At 45.9% G+C, this 15,920-nt stretch overlaps 5 protein-coding genes across 5 annotated transcripts; 3 read left to right on the forward strand and 2 right to left on the reverse strand.

Moving 5' to 3' along the window:
• Positions 1–174: 174 nt before the first annotated feature.
• On the forward strand, positions 175–849 carry N7483_006907 (40S ribosomal protein uS11; the record flags this gene model as incomplete). Its single annotated transcript, XM_057090344.1, has 3 exons — positions 175–241; positions 305–377; positions 529–849. The coding sequence occupies 3 exons, from the start codon at positions 175–177 to the stop codon at positions 839–841; spliced, it is 453 nt and encodes a 150-aa protein (XP_056945085.1). The 3' UTR covers positions 842–849.
• Positions 850–1,475: 626 nt separating this feature from the next.
• On the forward strand, positions 1,476–2,897 carry N7483_006908 (AAR2 splicing factor family protein; the record flags this gene model as incomplete). The annotated part of the gene is made up of 1 exon (XM_057090345.1): positions 1,476–2,897. The coding sequence occupies one exon, from the start codon at positions 1,476–1,478 to the stop codon at positions 2,895–2,897; it is 1,422 nt and encodes a 473-aa protein (XP_056945086.1).
• Positions 2,898–3,200: 303 nt separating this feature from the next.
• N7483_006909 (branched-chain amino acid aminotransferase, cytosolic) lies at positions 3,201–4,508 on the reverse strand (the record flags this gene model as incomplete). The annotated part of the gene is made up of 3 exons (XM_057090346.1): positions 3,201–3,374; positions 3,427–4,007; positions 4,094–4,508. The coding sequence occupies 3 exons, from the start codon at positions 4,506–4,508 to the stop codon at positions 3,201–3,203; spliced, it is 1,170 nt and encodes a 389-aa protein (XP_056945087.1).
• A 1,141-nt stretch (positions 4,509–5,649) lies between these two features.
• On the reverse strand, positions 5,650–6,751 carry N7483_006910 (BTB/POZ domain-containing protein; the record flags this gene model as incomplete). Its single annotated transcript, XM_057090347.1, has 3 exons — positions 5,650–6,435; positions 6,489–6,615; positions 6,672–6,751. 3 exons carry the CDS (start codon positions 6,749–6,751, stop codon positions 5,650–5,652), a joined length of 993 nt encoding a protein of 330 aa, XP_056945088.1.
• Positions 6,752–12,585: 5,834 nt separating this feature from the next.
• Positions 12,586–14,896, forward strand: N7483_006911 (putative C6 transcription factor; the record flags this gene model as incomplete). The annotated part of the gene is made up of 6 exons (XM_057090348.1): positions 12,586–12,729; positions 12,812–13,510; positions 13,594–13,745; positions 13,815–14,000; positions 14,053–14,400; positions 14,479–14,896. The coding sequence occupies 6 exons, from the start codon at positions 12,586–12,588 to the stop codon at positions 14,894–14,896; spliced, it is 1,947 nt and encodes a 648-aa protein (XP_056945089.1).
• Positions 14,897–15,920: the final 1,024 nt, after the last annotated feature.

The raw sequence follows: 15,920 nt of genomic DNA on the forward strand, positions 1-15,920 counted from the left end.
GCCGACTGTCATACCGGTAATCTCTTAGTCATCGGCTCGCTTATCCACTCCAGCCATATGGACCAATCAGAGTTAACTTGAAGCCGAGGGCACACATCCACTTTCTTTTTTGACGATTTCTTCATTCTTCTTTCTGTATTCCATCCACGCCAACTCCATCCAACAAACGTCGCAATGGCTCCCCAAAAGAAGGCTCCCGCCGTCAAGGAGAACGTCTCCCTCGGCCCCCTCGCCGGTGATGGTGAGTTGCACCAAAAATTCGACATTTTGAGGATATGATCAGTTTCTGACAATCGCATTATAGGCAAGCTCGTTTTCGGTGTTGCCCGCATCTTCGCCTCCTTCAACGACACCTTCGTTCACGTTACCGATCTTTCGTACGTTCCCATTGCTCAATGTTGCTCAATTACTCCGAAACCCTCCGTCTTCAATCTATCTTCAAATTAGTGGAACGATGCACGACTGGGAATCTCATAGACTGCGCAAATCAAAGATGTAAAAAGCTAACCTATATTTCCCCTCCTACAGCGGCCGTGAAACCATCACCCGTGTTACCGGTGGTATGAAGGTCAAGGCTGACCGTGACGAGTCCTCCCCTTACGCTGCCATGTTGGCTGCTCAGGACGTTGCTGTCCGCTGCAAGGAGCTCGGCATCAACGCCCTCCACATCAAGATCCGTGCCACTGGTGGTAACGGCACCAAGACCCCCGGTCCCGGTGCCCAGTCCGCTCTCCGTGCTCTTGCCCGTGCTGGTATGCGCATTGGTCGCATTGAGGACGTTACCCCCACTCCCTCCGACTCTACTCGTCGCAAGGGTGGTCGCCGTGGTCGTCGTCTGTAGATATGTGCGGGCATTGTGTCATCTATCCGATTGCGACTTGCTTCGCTGCTGGATTGGGGGCTGCCTGCGGGGTCTACCTGCACTTGTGGATGGAATAAACGCGAAGAACGGCCCTCATTGCCTGGTCTTCAATTATTTTCATACCCTGAAAAGTTTCTGCTCAGATTTAGTTGTTAGATTGGGGAGTCTTCTGACTGCTGAATTCATTAATTAATTCTGAGTAATTATTATACATGTTTTAACTTGTAGTATAAACGCATAGTATGTATATCCGTAGCCTCCTATTAGTTCTATTTGCCGCCGAGAGGCTATATGCAGTCGAACATGAGCGCAGTGCCGGGTGCTTATCGTGCTGCCGATAAAAGACAAAAAAACTGCGAAGAGCTTGACAATCACTTCAAATACCAACTTATAAACGCCAATCAATTCCTCCGATCCCAAAGCCCCGCGCTTTGCGCACCAATATATCAGACCAATACATAATGTCCTATTGAACTCTCCTCCCGCTATCATCCCACTTAACCGCCGCGCGCTTCTTCTCCAACCAAATCGCATACACCTCTTTCCCTCCTTGCCGGATTCATTATCACCTCTTAAACCCCTCGCAAATAAGTCAAAACAGCCCACGGTCAACATGTCGGCCTCCATCCAACCTTCATCTACAATCCTTCTCCCCGAGCTTCCTCCAAAGACACTGGTTGGGATCGATCTAATAACCTTCACCTCAACGGCCAATTTTCATGGTATCAAGGACCTCCCTAATGGATGGCACTTTCTCTATACAGGGACCACGGAGAGTCTCTCACTTCGTTCCGGAGCTTGGTTCTACGTCGGCGACGTCACAGCGACTCAACACGAATACAAAGAGTTATCACTCGTACCACAGAAACAGAAACACAGTGAACAGTCCAAGCCAGAGATCTTGATCTGGAAATGGAATACAGACACAGAGTCTCTGGCTTCATTGCGAAGTGAAAGTGATTCAGACTCCCAAGAAGCCATGCGGTACAAAGCCAATCTCGGCGCGATCTGGCAAAGTGGAGGTTTATTTCAGTTTCGAAGCCGTGTTCCTAAATCAAGCACGACAGATATAGCTCAGACTTCAACACAGAGCGAAGTGACATTGATTGATGATGATGACGAAACCGAAGCAAGCGGACGTGCAGACTGGCGACGTCTTACTGATTGCATAACGCCCAATGTCTTAATGCGCATCATCGGCCCTCCGAATATCGACGTTGATGCTCGCTCGCGGTGGATGGTTACCTCAGCTAGCACGGCTGATTGTGATGCGGACAATATCCCTGGACTTGATCCCCAAAGAGTAGACAAAGACGGTGTTCCCAGAACGACTGGCGAACAGGAACGAGATATCTGGTTCCTTCCGATTGATCTGAAACACACTTGGCCAGCTGGTGCTATTGGACGTGAAAGGACAGAAGCTGCTCAAGATAGATCTTGGGCATTGGGGAGTCTTATCCACCGGTTATCCCGTGCGGTACATCCTGTTACAGGCGAGCCTTCATTCGATGAGGAACAGGCCGAGAGGGATTTTCTTGGAGAGGTGCAATTCACGTTCCTGATGGTGCTGACTATGATGAATTACTCGTGTCTGCAGCAATGGAAACGCATGCTTGAACTCGTTCTAACTTCCCGTTCTGCTATTGTGGATAGGGAACCGTTCATGGCTGAATTCCTGGCTCTACTACTACGACAGCTTCAACGGTGTGACGATGTTGAGGGTGGGCTCTTTGAGATGGATGGAGATGACGGTGGTGCATTCCTTCGTGATCTGCTCAAGAAGTTCCGACGCCTCGTTTACCAAATTCTTGAAGATGATTCAACATCTAGGGTTAAACAAGAGCTTTCAAATTTAGAAAAATGGCTGAAAGAGGAATATGATTGGGAATTGACGCATGAGGTATTCGTTAAGCGTGGTATGGTTCGTCTTGAGGACGGGGAAGAGATTGAGCTCGACATGGAGGATAACGACGAAGACGAGGAGACTGGCGAGTATGCACCGATGGTCGTCGATTCTGAGGAGACCATGCTTTAAACTATACTACGGTGCATCTAGAACTAAAAATAATGAAGCTCATGAATCTACGTCAAGTGCCTAATCGTACCAAATTCTGGTCTTAGAGTTTGCCCAGGTGGAACTGTATAGTATCCAGTGTGTAAATCCGCAATTTTGCAGTAATCTCATATCATGATTCATCTCTGACATTAGACCTCAAAGATCTGAAAGCACTATTTACATGATCCAAAGATCATCGCACGCAATAACTGTAGGACCAATTCTTAATTTCGCCATCTAATTCCAAATTCTATCCAGTGGGGGTTAATATGTCTCAGCCTTTTAGTTCTCCTCGTCCTCAATGACGTAGCCCCAATCGTGCTCTTCCTTGCCAAACATGATGTGCTCGAGCCAAGACTTAATAAGAGCAGCATAGCCCGCAGGCTCGCCATTGGGACCCAGTGTGCTGATATCAGTGTTGACGTTCCGAATCATAGCAACAGGGGTAATGAAGTACTAATTCATCGTCAGCTTCAGTGTCTCCGATTAGAAAAAGAATAAAACTCACAGCAGTGCCAGAGACAAAAGACTCCACAATTCGACCCTCCTCCGCAGCCTTCTCAATCTCCGCAATAGTCAAGGTCCGCTCCACAACCTTCAGCGGCTCCAGTGATCCAACAGCTTGGTTGGAGAGTCTCTCAGAGACCAATTCAAGTACACTGCGGCGAGTAACACCAGGCAGAATAAGCTGATTCTCCAAGGGTGCAGTAACAAGCTCCAACTTGCCGCTACTCGCATCCCGCCAGATAATAAAGAAGTTACTAGCACCAGCCTCTGTCACTTGACGATCCTCACCAAATAGCCAGAGAATCTGATCGAATCCCATGGCCTTGGCTTGTCCATGTGCTTGCAACGATGGTCCGTAATTTGCGCCCAGCTTCGCGTATCCGAAGCCACCGGGCCAGGCACGGATAGTATCCGGGGTGGAGGCATAGAGTCTCAAGCCCGTGCTCGAGGTGTCGGGCCAGGGCACGGCAATGACGAAGAGAAGGGCTTCCTTAGGAACCTGGACGCCGAGGTGCGGGCCATTGCCGATCATAGTAGGGCGGATGTAGAGGAATGAACCTGAACGGGTCTTGGCTAGCCAGCCTGAGAGTATGATATATTAGTACTGTATTTTCAAGAATAGAGATGTAGTATATTTTTGGTGTATAGTTGGGTTGGGTAGAACATACGAGGACCGTCAATTTGCATCAACTTAGCAACGAGCTTCTTCAACTGGTCGTACTTGAAACCAGGAAGCGAAGAGCGCTGGGCACTGTTGCTCAGACGCTCACCGTTGCAGTCTGGACGGAATAAACGCAGCTTGCCATCGTAGCCACGGTAAACTTTCATTCCCTCGAAACATTCAGTAGCGTAGTGAAGGCACGATGCTGTAGGTGGGATGCTGAGATTCTGGTATGGCTTCACTTCGGGTGTCTCCCAGCCATTGGTATCGGTCCATCGAACAGTGACCATGTGGTCAGTGCAGTGGGAGTGGCTCAATTCCTCTGGGGAGCCGGGAAGAGGCACATCACGCAGAGTGGTAGATCGGGTGACCTTGTAATTCGAGGCATCGAGCTCAGCCAGGTGTTGAGAGATAGAACCCATGATGATATTGGAAATTCAAGATGAGGTAGATCAATGGCTGTTTACTATGTATGTAGATGTGAGATGTTCAAATGTGAAGATGAGTCAATGGATAGTGGATCAAAAGCTTGGTCCAGAATGAATATTTTAAATGTGCACCCGTGGACAACAAATAAGAAATATGTTGATCTTATAGACGAAAAGACAATAGGAATGACTCAGGCTCTTATGTATTACGCGGTTTGCCCCGGACTTTGTTATCAGGGCCGAGCCAACAAAAAATTTTTCAAGCGGCAAAGGAATGTGGATTTTTGCCATCAGTACCAGATAAACTAAAGGAGTCAACTCAATTGAGCGAATTTAGTCTAGTGCATATAATTATTCAACTTTTCATATCCAATTGTGGACGGTTGTGCGACATTCATGTAAATTGAGTAGAATAGTCTACGCCCTTTCAGTAACAGAGCAATCAGATCTCTCCCTTATCGATGATCCATAATGGCCCACTTAGTTATGGAAATGCCGAGAATAACCGTTCAAAAGAATGACAAATGGAATTTACTCCGTAGAATCAACTTGGAATATTCAATGTTACTGAATTGATTCAGATGACCAGATAGGGGAAGTCTATTCGACTGTTTAGGAGTCAATTGGTAAGGGTTGAAGTACTGAAAATGTCAAATCATGTCATGCGTTCACATCAAAATCGGCGTGTTGCACAGACTCCGAGTCTGCAACTTTATCAGCGATCCATGTTCAATCGAGTGGATAATATATCCGGGATAATATTCCAAGGTTCTTCGTTCATGCACGGATTTCCAAAATAAGAAGCCCATGACTGAAATAGGAGACGTTGTACTACATGTCAGTTACAAGTAAGAAGATACCTAGGGTGTGGAAAAAAACAAATTCCATTATTAGTGCATCCTCATAATGCCGAATTGGCGAGGTGCAACATTGATTGTGTGCTCATCCAGAGCAAAAAAGAGAAGTAATAACACAAAAAAAAGAAAGAAAAAAGCCGGATGATTAAATGATTATCACAAATCAGACAGACCATGCCCAGTTCTCCATCCACCCAGAGGCAACAAACGAAGACAAGTAAGAGGAAACAGAGAACAAGAAATCCCAAGCTTACCCTCACCTACACTTCTGAGGTGAACTAGAGCGAAGCGTCAAGTATCTCGTTACTGAGGGGGATGAGTTTCTCCTCAAATACTCTCTCTCGGCCAGGGTCATCCCAAATGAAACTATTCACCATCGACAAACAGAAGTCCGAAACAAACCCGGGCTGAGAATCAAGAAACTCCCGGCTGACGCCCTTAAAATGGTCGTGAGCTCGAGAATGATGGTGCAGGATACTCGCCATAAGAATGGGTCGGAGCTGGGTGTAGTTCGCATTTTTGGACCAAAGCTCCGAGATGAGAAGCTCCACTTTCCAAAGTTCGTTGATGCCGCGCAACGCAATTCGGAATTTGGCAAGTGCCTGTTGCTTGAGTTCATCCATCATGAAAAAATCAGCATCGCCGAACACTCTGGCGTGGAAATAAGTCGGAGGGCAAATAGTGAGTGGCGGCCAGCTGCGATCTGCAGCAGGAGGAGTGACGGGAGATTCATCGATGGAAGGTTCGGCAACAGAGGGTTCGGTAACAAATGATCCAGCATTGGAAGGCCCAGCAGAATCGCTTGAATTAATATTTTTGTCGGCACCTGTGATTTCAGCAAGAGAGATGATCTTCTGACGCTTCGTGCCCTTGCGTCGCCACCCGTGCGGGTTAGAGTCCTTTCGTTTTCCGAAAGCACAAGCACTCGGAGAGGTCTTGCCAACTGGGGTGCAAGCGTCCAAAGCTACTCCTTCAATGCTGTATGATCTCTTGTACAGATACTCAAGAATTCTCTGAAACACAATAGGGTCCATCTCCTGCAGCTGAATGATTCCCGAGGACTCCTATATGGAACACTCTGTTAAAGGTCTGATAGAATATTTTCATGAAGACTCACCTGGAAGCCACTGCGGCACGCGTTCTTGAACCAGGCCGAGTTAGTACAAACAGCCATCTTATGGGCAGGAAAGATGCTGTCTCCACAGATGATCTGCATGTCACTGTACTCCTCGCTCAGGAAGAAACTTTGGAAAGTCAGTTCATGGAGAAACAAAGGCCTGAAGTGTCGAGGTAGTCTTACTCTTTGAAAGTCTTAAACTGACTGAGCTGAGGAGAGTTGACATTTTCATCCATGGTCATCTTCGAAGGCGATGGAGACATTTTGACAGAGTGAGTGACACGCTGTCCTAGAACTTGATGAATTGAGGACGTGTGATACACGAAAGGGGTGGTGGTAAACGAAAAGTGTGATGGAGGTAAACGAAAGGTGTGGGAGGAAGATAACCAGGTTGCCAGAGAAGACTTTCAGAAAAGAATTCGTCAGCGCCGAGAAGTTTGAAGAATGGTACATATCACCTTCATTCAATACGACAGGACTTCACCTGGGCAATACGACAGGACTTGATTACGACAGGACTTCAACCTTGGAACAGGAGAGGACCTCAATGAGACTGTACAATCGACGATAAAGTCGCGATTCCATCAATTGATCTTTTCGAACTTTCGGCTCTCGGCCCATCTGAGCATGATGATTGAATATTATCAGAATTTATTATATCGATAATATCCATGGATTAGCTCTTACGGTTAGCAAATACGTTATGTTCGCGGCCTAGCTGTGGCATTCTAACCTTGGAAGGACTCGGATGTGGCCATCAACCTTGGGATTGGAGCGTATTCCTACATATTACCGAGATATCACGGTAGCCTGAGTATAATTCAAAATTTATAGGCATATTCAGGTCCAGGAGCTCACGCTGGTGGTCCATATTCGTTAATATGATGAATCTCATGGTTCTTTCTCCAGCACTTAAGGGCTTCGGGCGCTCACGTGCCCCGTATACGCAGCGCTGACAGTGCACAGTACACGTGAAGTTGCATTACACCTCTTCCCAAGGTTAGATTATGAATGAATTTGTATAAGTCTTCCAAGATTCACGCTAAACTATTTTCAGGAAAATCTACAGGTATTTATCAGTTCATACGCGCTCTCAAATTCTAACTACTTTGATATATAGGGCATCTTAGTACAGAATGAAGTTAAAGCCTGAGCATACTCAGTTGAATATTCGTGCTGGCACAATGATCAAACGCCAGCTGGCACATAAGTGATGGATTCAAATGTTTTCTCATTGAAGTGTTTGAATTCACAGATATGCACAGAGTGTCCTGGTTCCTTCCAAGGGTATTGGTCAAACATCCTGCATATGTACTTACAGCCCTGGAGGTATTGCAAAGAAGCGGTGTATTCAAATGCTGCATCATGGATATAATCATCCATACTATAGCCCTGGGGTGCGTCCACGGTCCTAGACTACACCAAACTACCCTTAATTCTAGCTACTGGCATTCATCTAGTGCTTTTCACATCCTAAATTTTGAGATTTATTTATTTTCAGACAACTCGCTCCAACTTGGTATGTAACTAGTACCTAGTAAAATAATGGAGCTATACCAAGAATTACACTGATGTGATTTAGTACGTATGCTTTTATCTTTGAATATAGAGCACTTAGGGTAATGAACAGTGGCGTGATTGACTGATATTAAACCAGGTATCTCCGAAGAGAAAGAGCACATGGCGCCTGTGGGCATATGCTGGTTCAGATTCTAAGGTTACAGATAAAAATAGTACATATGAGGTACTGGCAACTACGAGGCAATATCCAGTCTGAATATAGGTCACGGTGTGCACATGTGAGCAAAGCAATCAGATAGAATAAGAAAAAGAAACATTAAAAAGCAACTGAACACAAGGTCCTCTCTATTTAGACATTAAAATGGAAATAAACGCACGGAGTCTTCCGATCTACATGGTAATAGTATCCATGCCCAGACTACAAGAGAATATTTTTGAACCTGAAGCAGCTAGTTGAAAGTACAACTTTCCGGTAGTATCCTAGCCGTAAAACATGCAAGCCATGTCAGACTAGCCTGCGCTAGGCGTCCAAAATAGATCCCATTCAACGGTTCCACCAACCAAAATTATCAGCCACAACCGCCAAATCTACACTAATGCAACGGAAAAGAAGACTCAAAGCCGGGATCACACTAAAAGAGCAGGGGTTTAGATTAGCGAGATCAACGAAGGATTTGGGGGTGGAAATTAAATAAGAAAATGAAAACAAAGAAAGAAAAGAAGTAATTTCAAGGCGGGGTAACCCGCTGATAAGGTTCGGATGGGACCCGGTCGACTAACATTGAGGTGCAAGTGGGCAAAAAAGGAAAAATGTGCCCAAGTGCAGGCATTATTCTTGTAACCCTCGGTTTGAGCATCCCAAAGCTGTCAGACTAATATACTAGTCACGTCAAACATACATATGGAGAGACCCGAGAGAATGGATGCGATAAACCCACAACCACGGGAGTCTGACGTGACGTGACATAGGTAGCTTGGCCCCAAAATGAAATAATCATGACTCGTAACCATGCTAGGGAGGACTCATATATTTGTTGTTTGGATTAAGTATCCCGTGTTCACTAATAGGTTCACTTGCATGCTAAAGGGTTTTGGCTTGTGCTTTGACCGTTGATGACTTGTTTGATAGTACGAGGTAGAGAGATTTCTATTAGGAACTAAGATAAATATTGAATCTGGATGAATAAAAAAAACTCCAATGGAATACAAAGTGAACATTTTTGAGTGAGAAAAAAGAAAAAATTAATAATAAAAAAAAAAATTAAAATAATAATAATACTAGTAACGGCCCCCAAAACCTTGGAAAGTATCTATGTATCACGGCACTTAAGATATGGCTTTTGTCAAGAGCCGTACGGAGTACTGGGCCCGACTCCGATTGTCCATTGACAAAGGTACGTACTAGTATCATATAGTATCTACAGTGGGGATGGCGATCCTACTGCCGGCACATGCATATGTGCACACGCCTCAGGCTGGTACATTTGGTGATCACAAAATTACCCAATAGGAAATGCATCAAGCCCTTCCAGCTGCTTTCTCACATCCATCTAAAAGCCAACCCGAGAGCGAATTATGAAAGACTACGTAAGCATATCAATCTTGGATATAATCCATGGATATTCTTAACGCGGTGACCACTGACCTGGTAAGGATTAGGAAACCGCATGTGGCCGCATGCATATTACGATCTGCGAGGTGATTTGGAGTGGAGAATTTGAACATTTGAAGCAAGAGGGGCGTCAAGAGATTCGAGTGCCGAGAGGATTTTTGTCTAGAATTTGAGATTTTTGCAAACTTGAACTTGAACTGATGAGTCATCATAAGTACATAGTACATTACTTCGGACTCCGTCAAGATCATGTTATGTATCCACCTGCCCGCGTTCTGTACGGAGGGACTCGGAGTTGTAGGGACATCGACATAAGTGCGAGTAGGCCGACACGGCTCACACGGCTCATTGCTTGCACTTCAGTGTTGGACGAATTGGAGAAAACAAGCTTGAAACCTTGGGGTCCACTGGTAATACGGACTTCTGCGTAAATAAAAGTATAAGCGCTTCAAGTTCCTTAATATACCAATCGATTAAGGTCCAAGTCCTCAAACCTCTACAGGCACTAGTATGCCTGGTCGGAGTCGACTGGCCCTAGTTATTCCGTATGTACCGAGGTCCATGAAAGGTATGTAAGACCTATATAATATTTGAATACTTTTAGCTAGGAACACAGATATAGTAGGGGGAAAAATTTTTAAACCAAAACATAAATGACAGTAAAATTTATATAAGAAATTGAAAAAGGAAAGAGCCAAAAAAGAAATACATAGAGAAAAAGCAAAAAAAGGGAAATAAAAATAAAAATAAAAACAGACAGCAGGGATTTGAAAATTGGAGTAAAATGACTGCACATGTGAGCAACGACTGGATTATGATCCTTGCAATTGCCTGTGGTTTTTAGTCTCAGTATAAAAGATTCCTGCTTATAGCCATGTACTAGTATCAGGCGCTTTTCAACGCGCGGCGGGTGAAAAAGTCCCGATACATGGCGCAAAAGCAAGTATCCACATTTTTGAGGTGGATATTGTCTAGTCTGAATATAGAAAGAGCTGGTGCTCATGGGTATGTAGCTAAAACCGATATCCACAATATCGGGTGACAGGTGTCTGGTAACTCCGAGTAGGAAAAGGATTCCCAGGGTTCTGTTCGGTGGACACTCGTAGCCGCGATTGGGTCTCGGAATATGAACTTTGTTCAAATGATCAGGTCAAAAGGTTGAATTCATCTGCCATCGGTTACATGGATGATATGTCTACTTAGTCACCATATTAATGGTTCCAGATACCCGATTGGTCGGATAGTTACCGGCCAATCAATAGCACCGGAAGAGTTGAAATGGCATCTCCAGAGCTTTGACTTGAGCGGCTGGATCTGAAAACTTTATTAGAAATCCGGTTTTCAAGATAATATTATATAAATAGATGAACTACTAGTAAGAGATATATGGAATATCATGATACTAATAGATTGAAAAATGAGTAACCAAACTTACTAAAAGATTGGAACTTGAACCCCAGGGAACCAGATAAAAGTACTCCGCGGAGTTTCTCCAGACAACCAACTTACAAATCATCTCAACCTTGGAATAATCTGATGATCTTCCTCAATGTTGCCACAAAGCCAGCCGTTTGATGCAAGACATAAACCAGGGGCAGGTCCCAGAAATGAAATACGGTCGCATGTCGTTGATACTGCTTGTATCACTGCTTGCTTGTGTGAGGTGCAAACATTCTTGACATCATTGCAAAGCAACGAATACCTCCGGTTCAATCGTATCATATACAGTAGTGTAGCTGAAAAGATGACCAGGATTGTGGCATGATACGACTTATCCAAAGCTGCATTGCCATGAGCTTCAGATGGTGTGGCAACGAAGCCAATTAGAAAGAGAGATAGATCCTGGGAACCTCACTTATGTAGTCATACGCAAGGTCGGCCAGGTTATCCGAGTCAGTACTCCGTACCTAAGTAGTCATTATACATAGAGAGAGAATCCTCGATTCTCCACAACCGGTTTCTAGAGGCGAGGGTGTTCGGATGCATTCCCCACTGAACGGAACCGGTTTAGGATATCATAGAAAATTGAACCCGTTCACCATTGGTCGAAAATTGGATGACCATCTCTGGCTACATTCTACGGATGCGGATTTCTTTCAAGTCTCTCGTGGCAATCGCAAGTCAATTGTATCTTTGGTCTTTCGGAAGAAAAATCCGAGGTCGATCTTTCAATAAGTCTCCAGGCCTTTGTCCTTTCCCCATTTTTTTGATGTCATTGTAATAAAAAGCGTTCAAGGATTGCTGAGCCCTTGTTTCAAGACGGTATCATAGTTCCCACTTGGGGAATACCCGTCACGCTAGAGCGCATCGGCTTCCTCGCAAATATCCCGTTGAACCGCACGTCCTCGTTCTGATGGGAGACCTTACCACCCCTGGCATTATTGTATGTGACTAGCGGCACAAAAGATCCCCAGGCTGTTGGATCTACCCCATCTCCAATCACCATTCCCCATTCGATATTGGGCCACTGATCCACCAGACCACACACCCCGGGCTGTAACACAGCCGCCGACCCTGGTGTGTATGTGTTTGTGGTGGAAGAAGTTCCCCCCGCCTCTCGCCTGGACTCGCCCGTTTTTTTTCTCTGTCTCTTGTCGCCTGCAGGTGTAATGAATCACCCCAATAAATACGATTGCGCTCTTCGCCTCCCCTCGGTCTGGAATCAAGAACAGGGGAAACACACTACAACATCGCCATCCTCGGCACGTTCCTCGAATACCGCCACGATTTTGATGAATACGTTGGTACTTTGGCCCAAGATTGTCCACGCCTGATTACAAGTGGCGGTATAATTGCGACCAAGGTCTGATTTATAAGAATGCCCCATTAATGACCGGGAGACGTGGCCGGCTAACCCTTTCGTCCATAGATAACAATCGAATGGCGATCGACCATCACCCAGCTTGTCCGTAACATACGGTTTAGAATATCAACCATACGATCGATAACTTGATGGTGCGGAAAATGAGCCACCACGACGCGTCGAAGTCATTTCCTGCCCTGGCACCAGGTCCACCTCGCACATTCGCACCCCAGACGCAAATAGCCGTTAGTAAGGCAAAAAAGAACTCAACTGCCTGTTTGGCATGCAAGGCAGCCAAGAGGAAGGTCGGTCCTTCGATCCTCGAAGCGTGCGGGGGTTGGGGTAGAGTAACATAGGCTAACGAGTGTTGCATATTTTTTGATATAGTGTTCTGGGCCTCCTAACCCTTGTAAGGCCTGTATCAGCGCCGGTACCGAAAATGACTGTCATTTCGACCCAAGCCGAGATCTGAGACGCAAAGTTGCCGTGAAACGAACTATCCAAGAGTTGTCAGATTACAAAGATCTGTTTGATTCGTTGCTGTCGGCCATACGTGCAGCAGATTCGGACAAGTTAGAAAAAATCGTGGGACTGGTCAAGGATAATGGATCCCTCCACGATATCGCTTGTGCCGTGGGGAGTCCTGTCACTCGATTCACGGACTCCAAAGTTCTGTCAGCCACGAGCCTGTCCATAACCGAAGACGTAGATGGCAGTTTTGATGCCCGACTCATGGAACAGGAGAAAGCCAGAAACAGAAGGCCTTCAGACCTTGAGTCAGCTTCTAGTATGTCAGAGCAAGACAAGCCAAAGGCTTCTCCGAAAACTGCATTTAATCCATACGCACGAGTCAGCTTGGAAAGTCTCTGCGATGTGCCGCTATTTAACGTACCGGCTAAACCGTGGACGGAAATCACGATCGATAATGACCTTGTTTCGCATCTCGTCTCACTTTATTTCACATGGGACCACCCATGCGCGCAGTTTCTTGATCAAAGAATATTTCTCGAGCACATGAGGCGAGGATTGCCAGAGTCTGAGTTTTGCTCTCCAGTGCTGGTCAATGCTATTTTGGCTGTAGCAAGTGTACGGCCATCTTTTTTTTCTCTCCTTTTGTTTCCGTGTACCCCTTGAACCTGAACTTGTTGTTTCTGACACTGAGCAAACAGGCGTACTCGGATCGTCCCGATGTGCTCTCAGACTCGGAGAGTACCTTCTCGCGCGGTCGAAACTTTCTCGCGGAGACAGAAAGGTTGCTACGTGCCGAAGAAGGAGCCCCACGCCTAACAACTGTCCAGGCTCTTCTTTTGATGTGTTGTGTGTATGTGATTCACCACAAAAATTGCGATGCCTGTCTTGAATCGTAAAGGCTGAATTTTTTTTCCCGCAGACTCTTTTGTCAAGGCAAAGGAAACATGAGCTGGCTTATGCTGGGGCAGGCGATCCATATGGGGAAAGATTTGGGACTTTTTAGGCATCATAGGAATCGAAATGCCAAATATAAGGGGAAGCGATTGTCACAGGAGATGGAAAGAGTCCGTACGATCACTGCATGGGCAATATTTAATATGGATATGTAAGTGGTCGTGTTCAAGTGTGGGAGTAGAGCCACACTAATCCAAACCAAGACAAATCTCGACGAAGCTCCAGAAGGATCCCAGCATGGTGCAGCCATTATCCAACTGTGACCTGGGGGCCGATAATGACTTTGACTGGATTCCATATCCGCGATCGAATCAAGCGAGCTATTCCACCAACCCGGCACGTCTCCCTATGATGCGGACGGGTCTCGCGGAATTGACGGAGATCAATATTCATATACATGAATTGTTCGACGACGAGAACCTCCGCCAAGATTTCCGGTCTCTATTGGATAAAGCGGAGGTTCCTTACAACCGTCTAGAGCAATGGCTAGAAAGCTGGCCGGAAGCATCACAGATTGGACAGCAGTCGACTCCACAGCTCGTAGTACTCCGGTAAGTGAGAATACCCTTGGAGTCTTCTGTGATCGACAACCCTTCGAAGGCGTTTCCCGATATTGACAACACACCCAGCATCCATTCTCTTCACGCAGTCATGAGTCTCCTTGAGAGGTTGATCGAACGGGATGAGCATGGGGACATGGCTTTGCAATTGCGGAAAAACTGGCGAAAATCCGCGGTGGAAATCACGCAATGTCTTCGTTTTTACCGTGTCTCGTATGGGCTTCGGCAAATCCCTAGCCAACTTGTCGGTGTTGTGCAATCAGCTCTCCATGCTCTTGTCTATCAGTTGGAAGAAATTGAAGAGGCTAGATATGCGTTCATCGAACTGTCTCATATCGGGGCTGGCCTAAGCCAGCGATTCAAGCCCATTGCAGACTCCATCAACACAATCCTCTCACTCTCCCAGCGCGGAACAGCGAGGCTTCCCCTTGATGCCATCGCGATTCTCGACGGTGCTGAACTCCGAGGACATCAGGAAACGAGATAGGGGGCCGCGTAGCTTACCAGCAGATCGTCTTGGTCGTCTTGGAATGGATGTGAGGGCGATCGGAAGGGGACGGGGGCTAGAGACAGGGCAAGGAGCATGTTGAAGGATGCAAACAGAACGGAAGCGAGAAAGAAAAAAAACTCATTTTTTCCACAATCGAAGATAGAAGAACACTAATCTCTAACGCCTGTATCCCGGCTGATAAGAGGGGCTTATTAATTGATGGTCCAATGACTTTGGAGATTACCCTCGATGAAGATTTGGTCCTGGCCTAAGAGACTCGGGGCAAAAAGGGTTTCAAATCCCTACCTTCTCATCTTGGTGTATAAAGTGTATATCGCTCCCATGGCATCATCTGTTCAACCAGAGAAAACTTTCAGGGATGAAAGCAAACAACTGTAAGATGAAGCTGTGAAGCGGTAGCACCTGCCTTCCTCTTCGGAAAAGGGAAATGGTGGTGAGAATTGAGTCAACTTGTTTTATTCTCACGGCCTCACACGCCCGGAATAAATTTCCGGGGCTAGAAAGCCCCATGGGATGGGAACACAAGTCCTATTTCACCCTAACACCAATCGCAATTTGGGCTGGCAGGAAACAACTTGATGGGTGCATTTACTCCATGAACCCTGCTTTGTTTGGGTCTTTTTTCCCTCATAAAAGACCCTTTATAGCTCTCTCACCCCTGGGATGAATTGAAGTATATTCCCAAGGTTGGCTCTACTATGCCAACACCGTGACAATTCCAAGGGTTTGAACTCATGTCTGGAGTGACTTTGGTTCTTGTGCCATTTCTCGCAATATCCCTATGCCTCAATGTGTGTTTTTCTTTTTCCCCTTTATATCGCTCAACCAACGAATCTGTTTAATGATTATAGTGAAATTCAAGTTCAAGTTGGACTCCTTAAGACTATTAAGGCTCCCAAGGTCTTCAGGGCCAAAACGATACATTGGAAATAAGTAGAAGACATCATATGTGACGTCTGTATACATGTTTAGTATTCAGAACAATAAAACTCGACGAGAA

Source organism: Penicillium malachiteum, assembly GCF_028827825.1.
Source record: "Penicillium malachiteum strain IBT 17515 chromosome Unknown utg000003l:1.0-4950554.0:1.0-4952489.0, whole genome shotgun sequence".
Taxonomy (NCBI): Eukaryota; Fungi; Ascomycota; class Eurotiomycetes; order Eurotiales; family Aspergillaceae; genus Penicillium; species Penicillium malachiteum.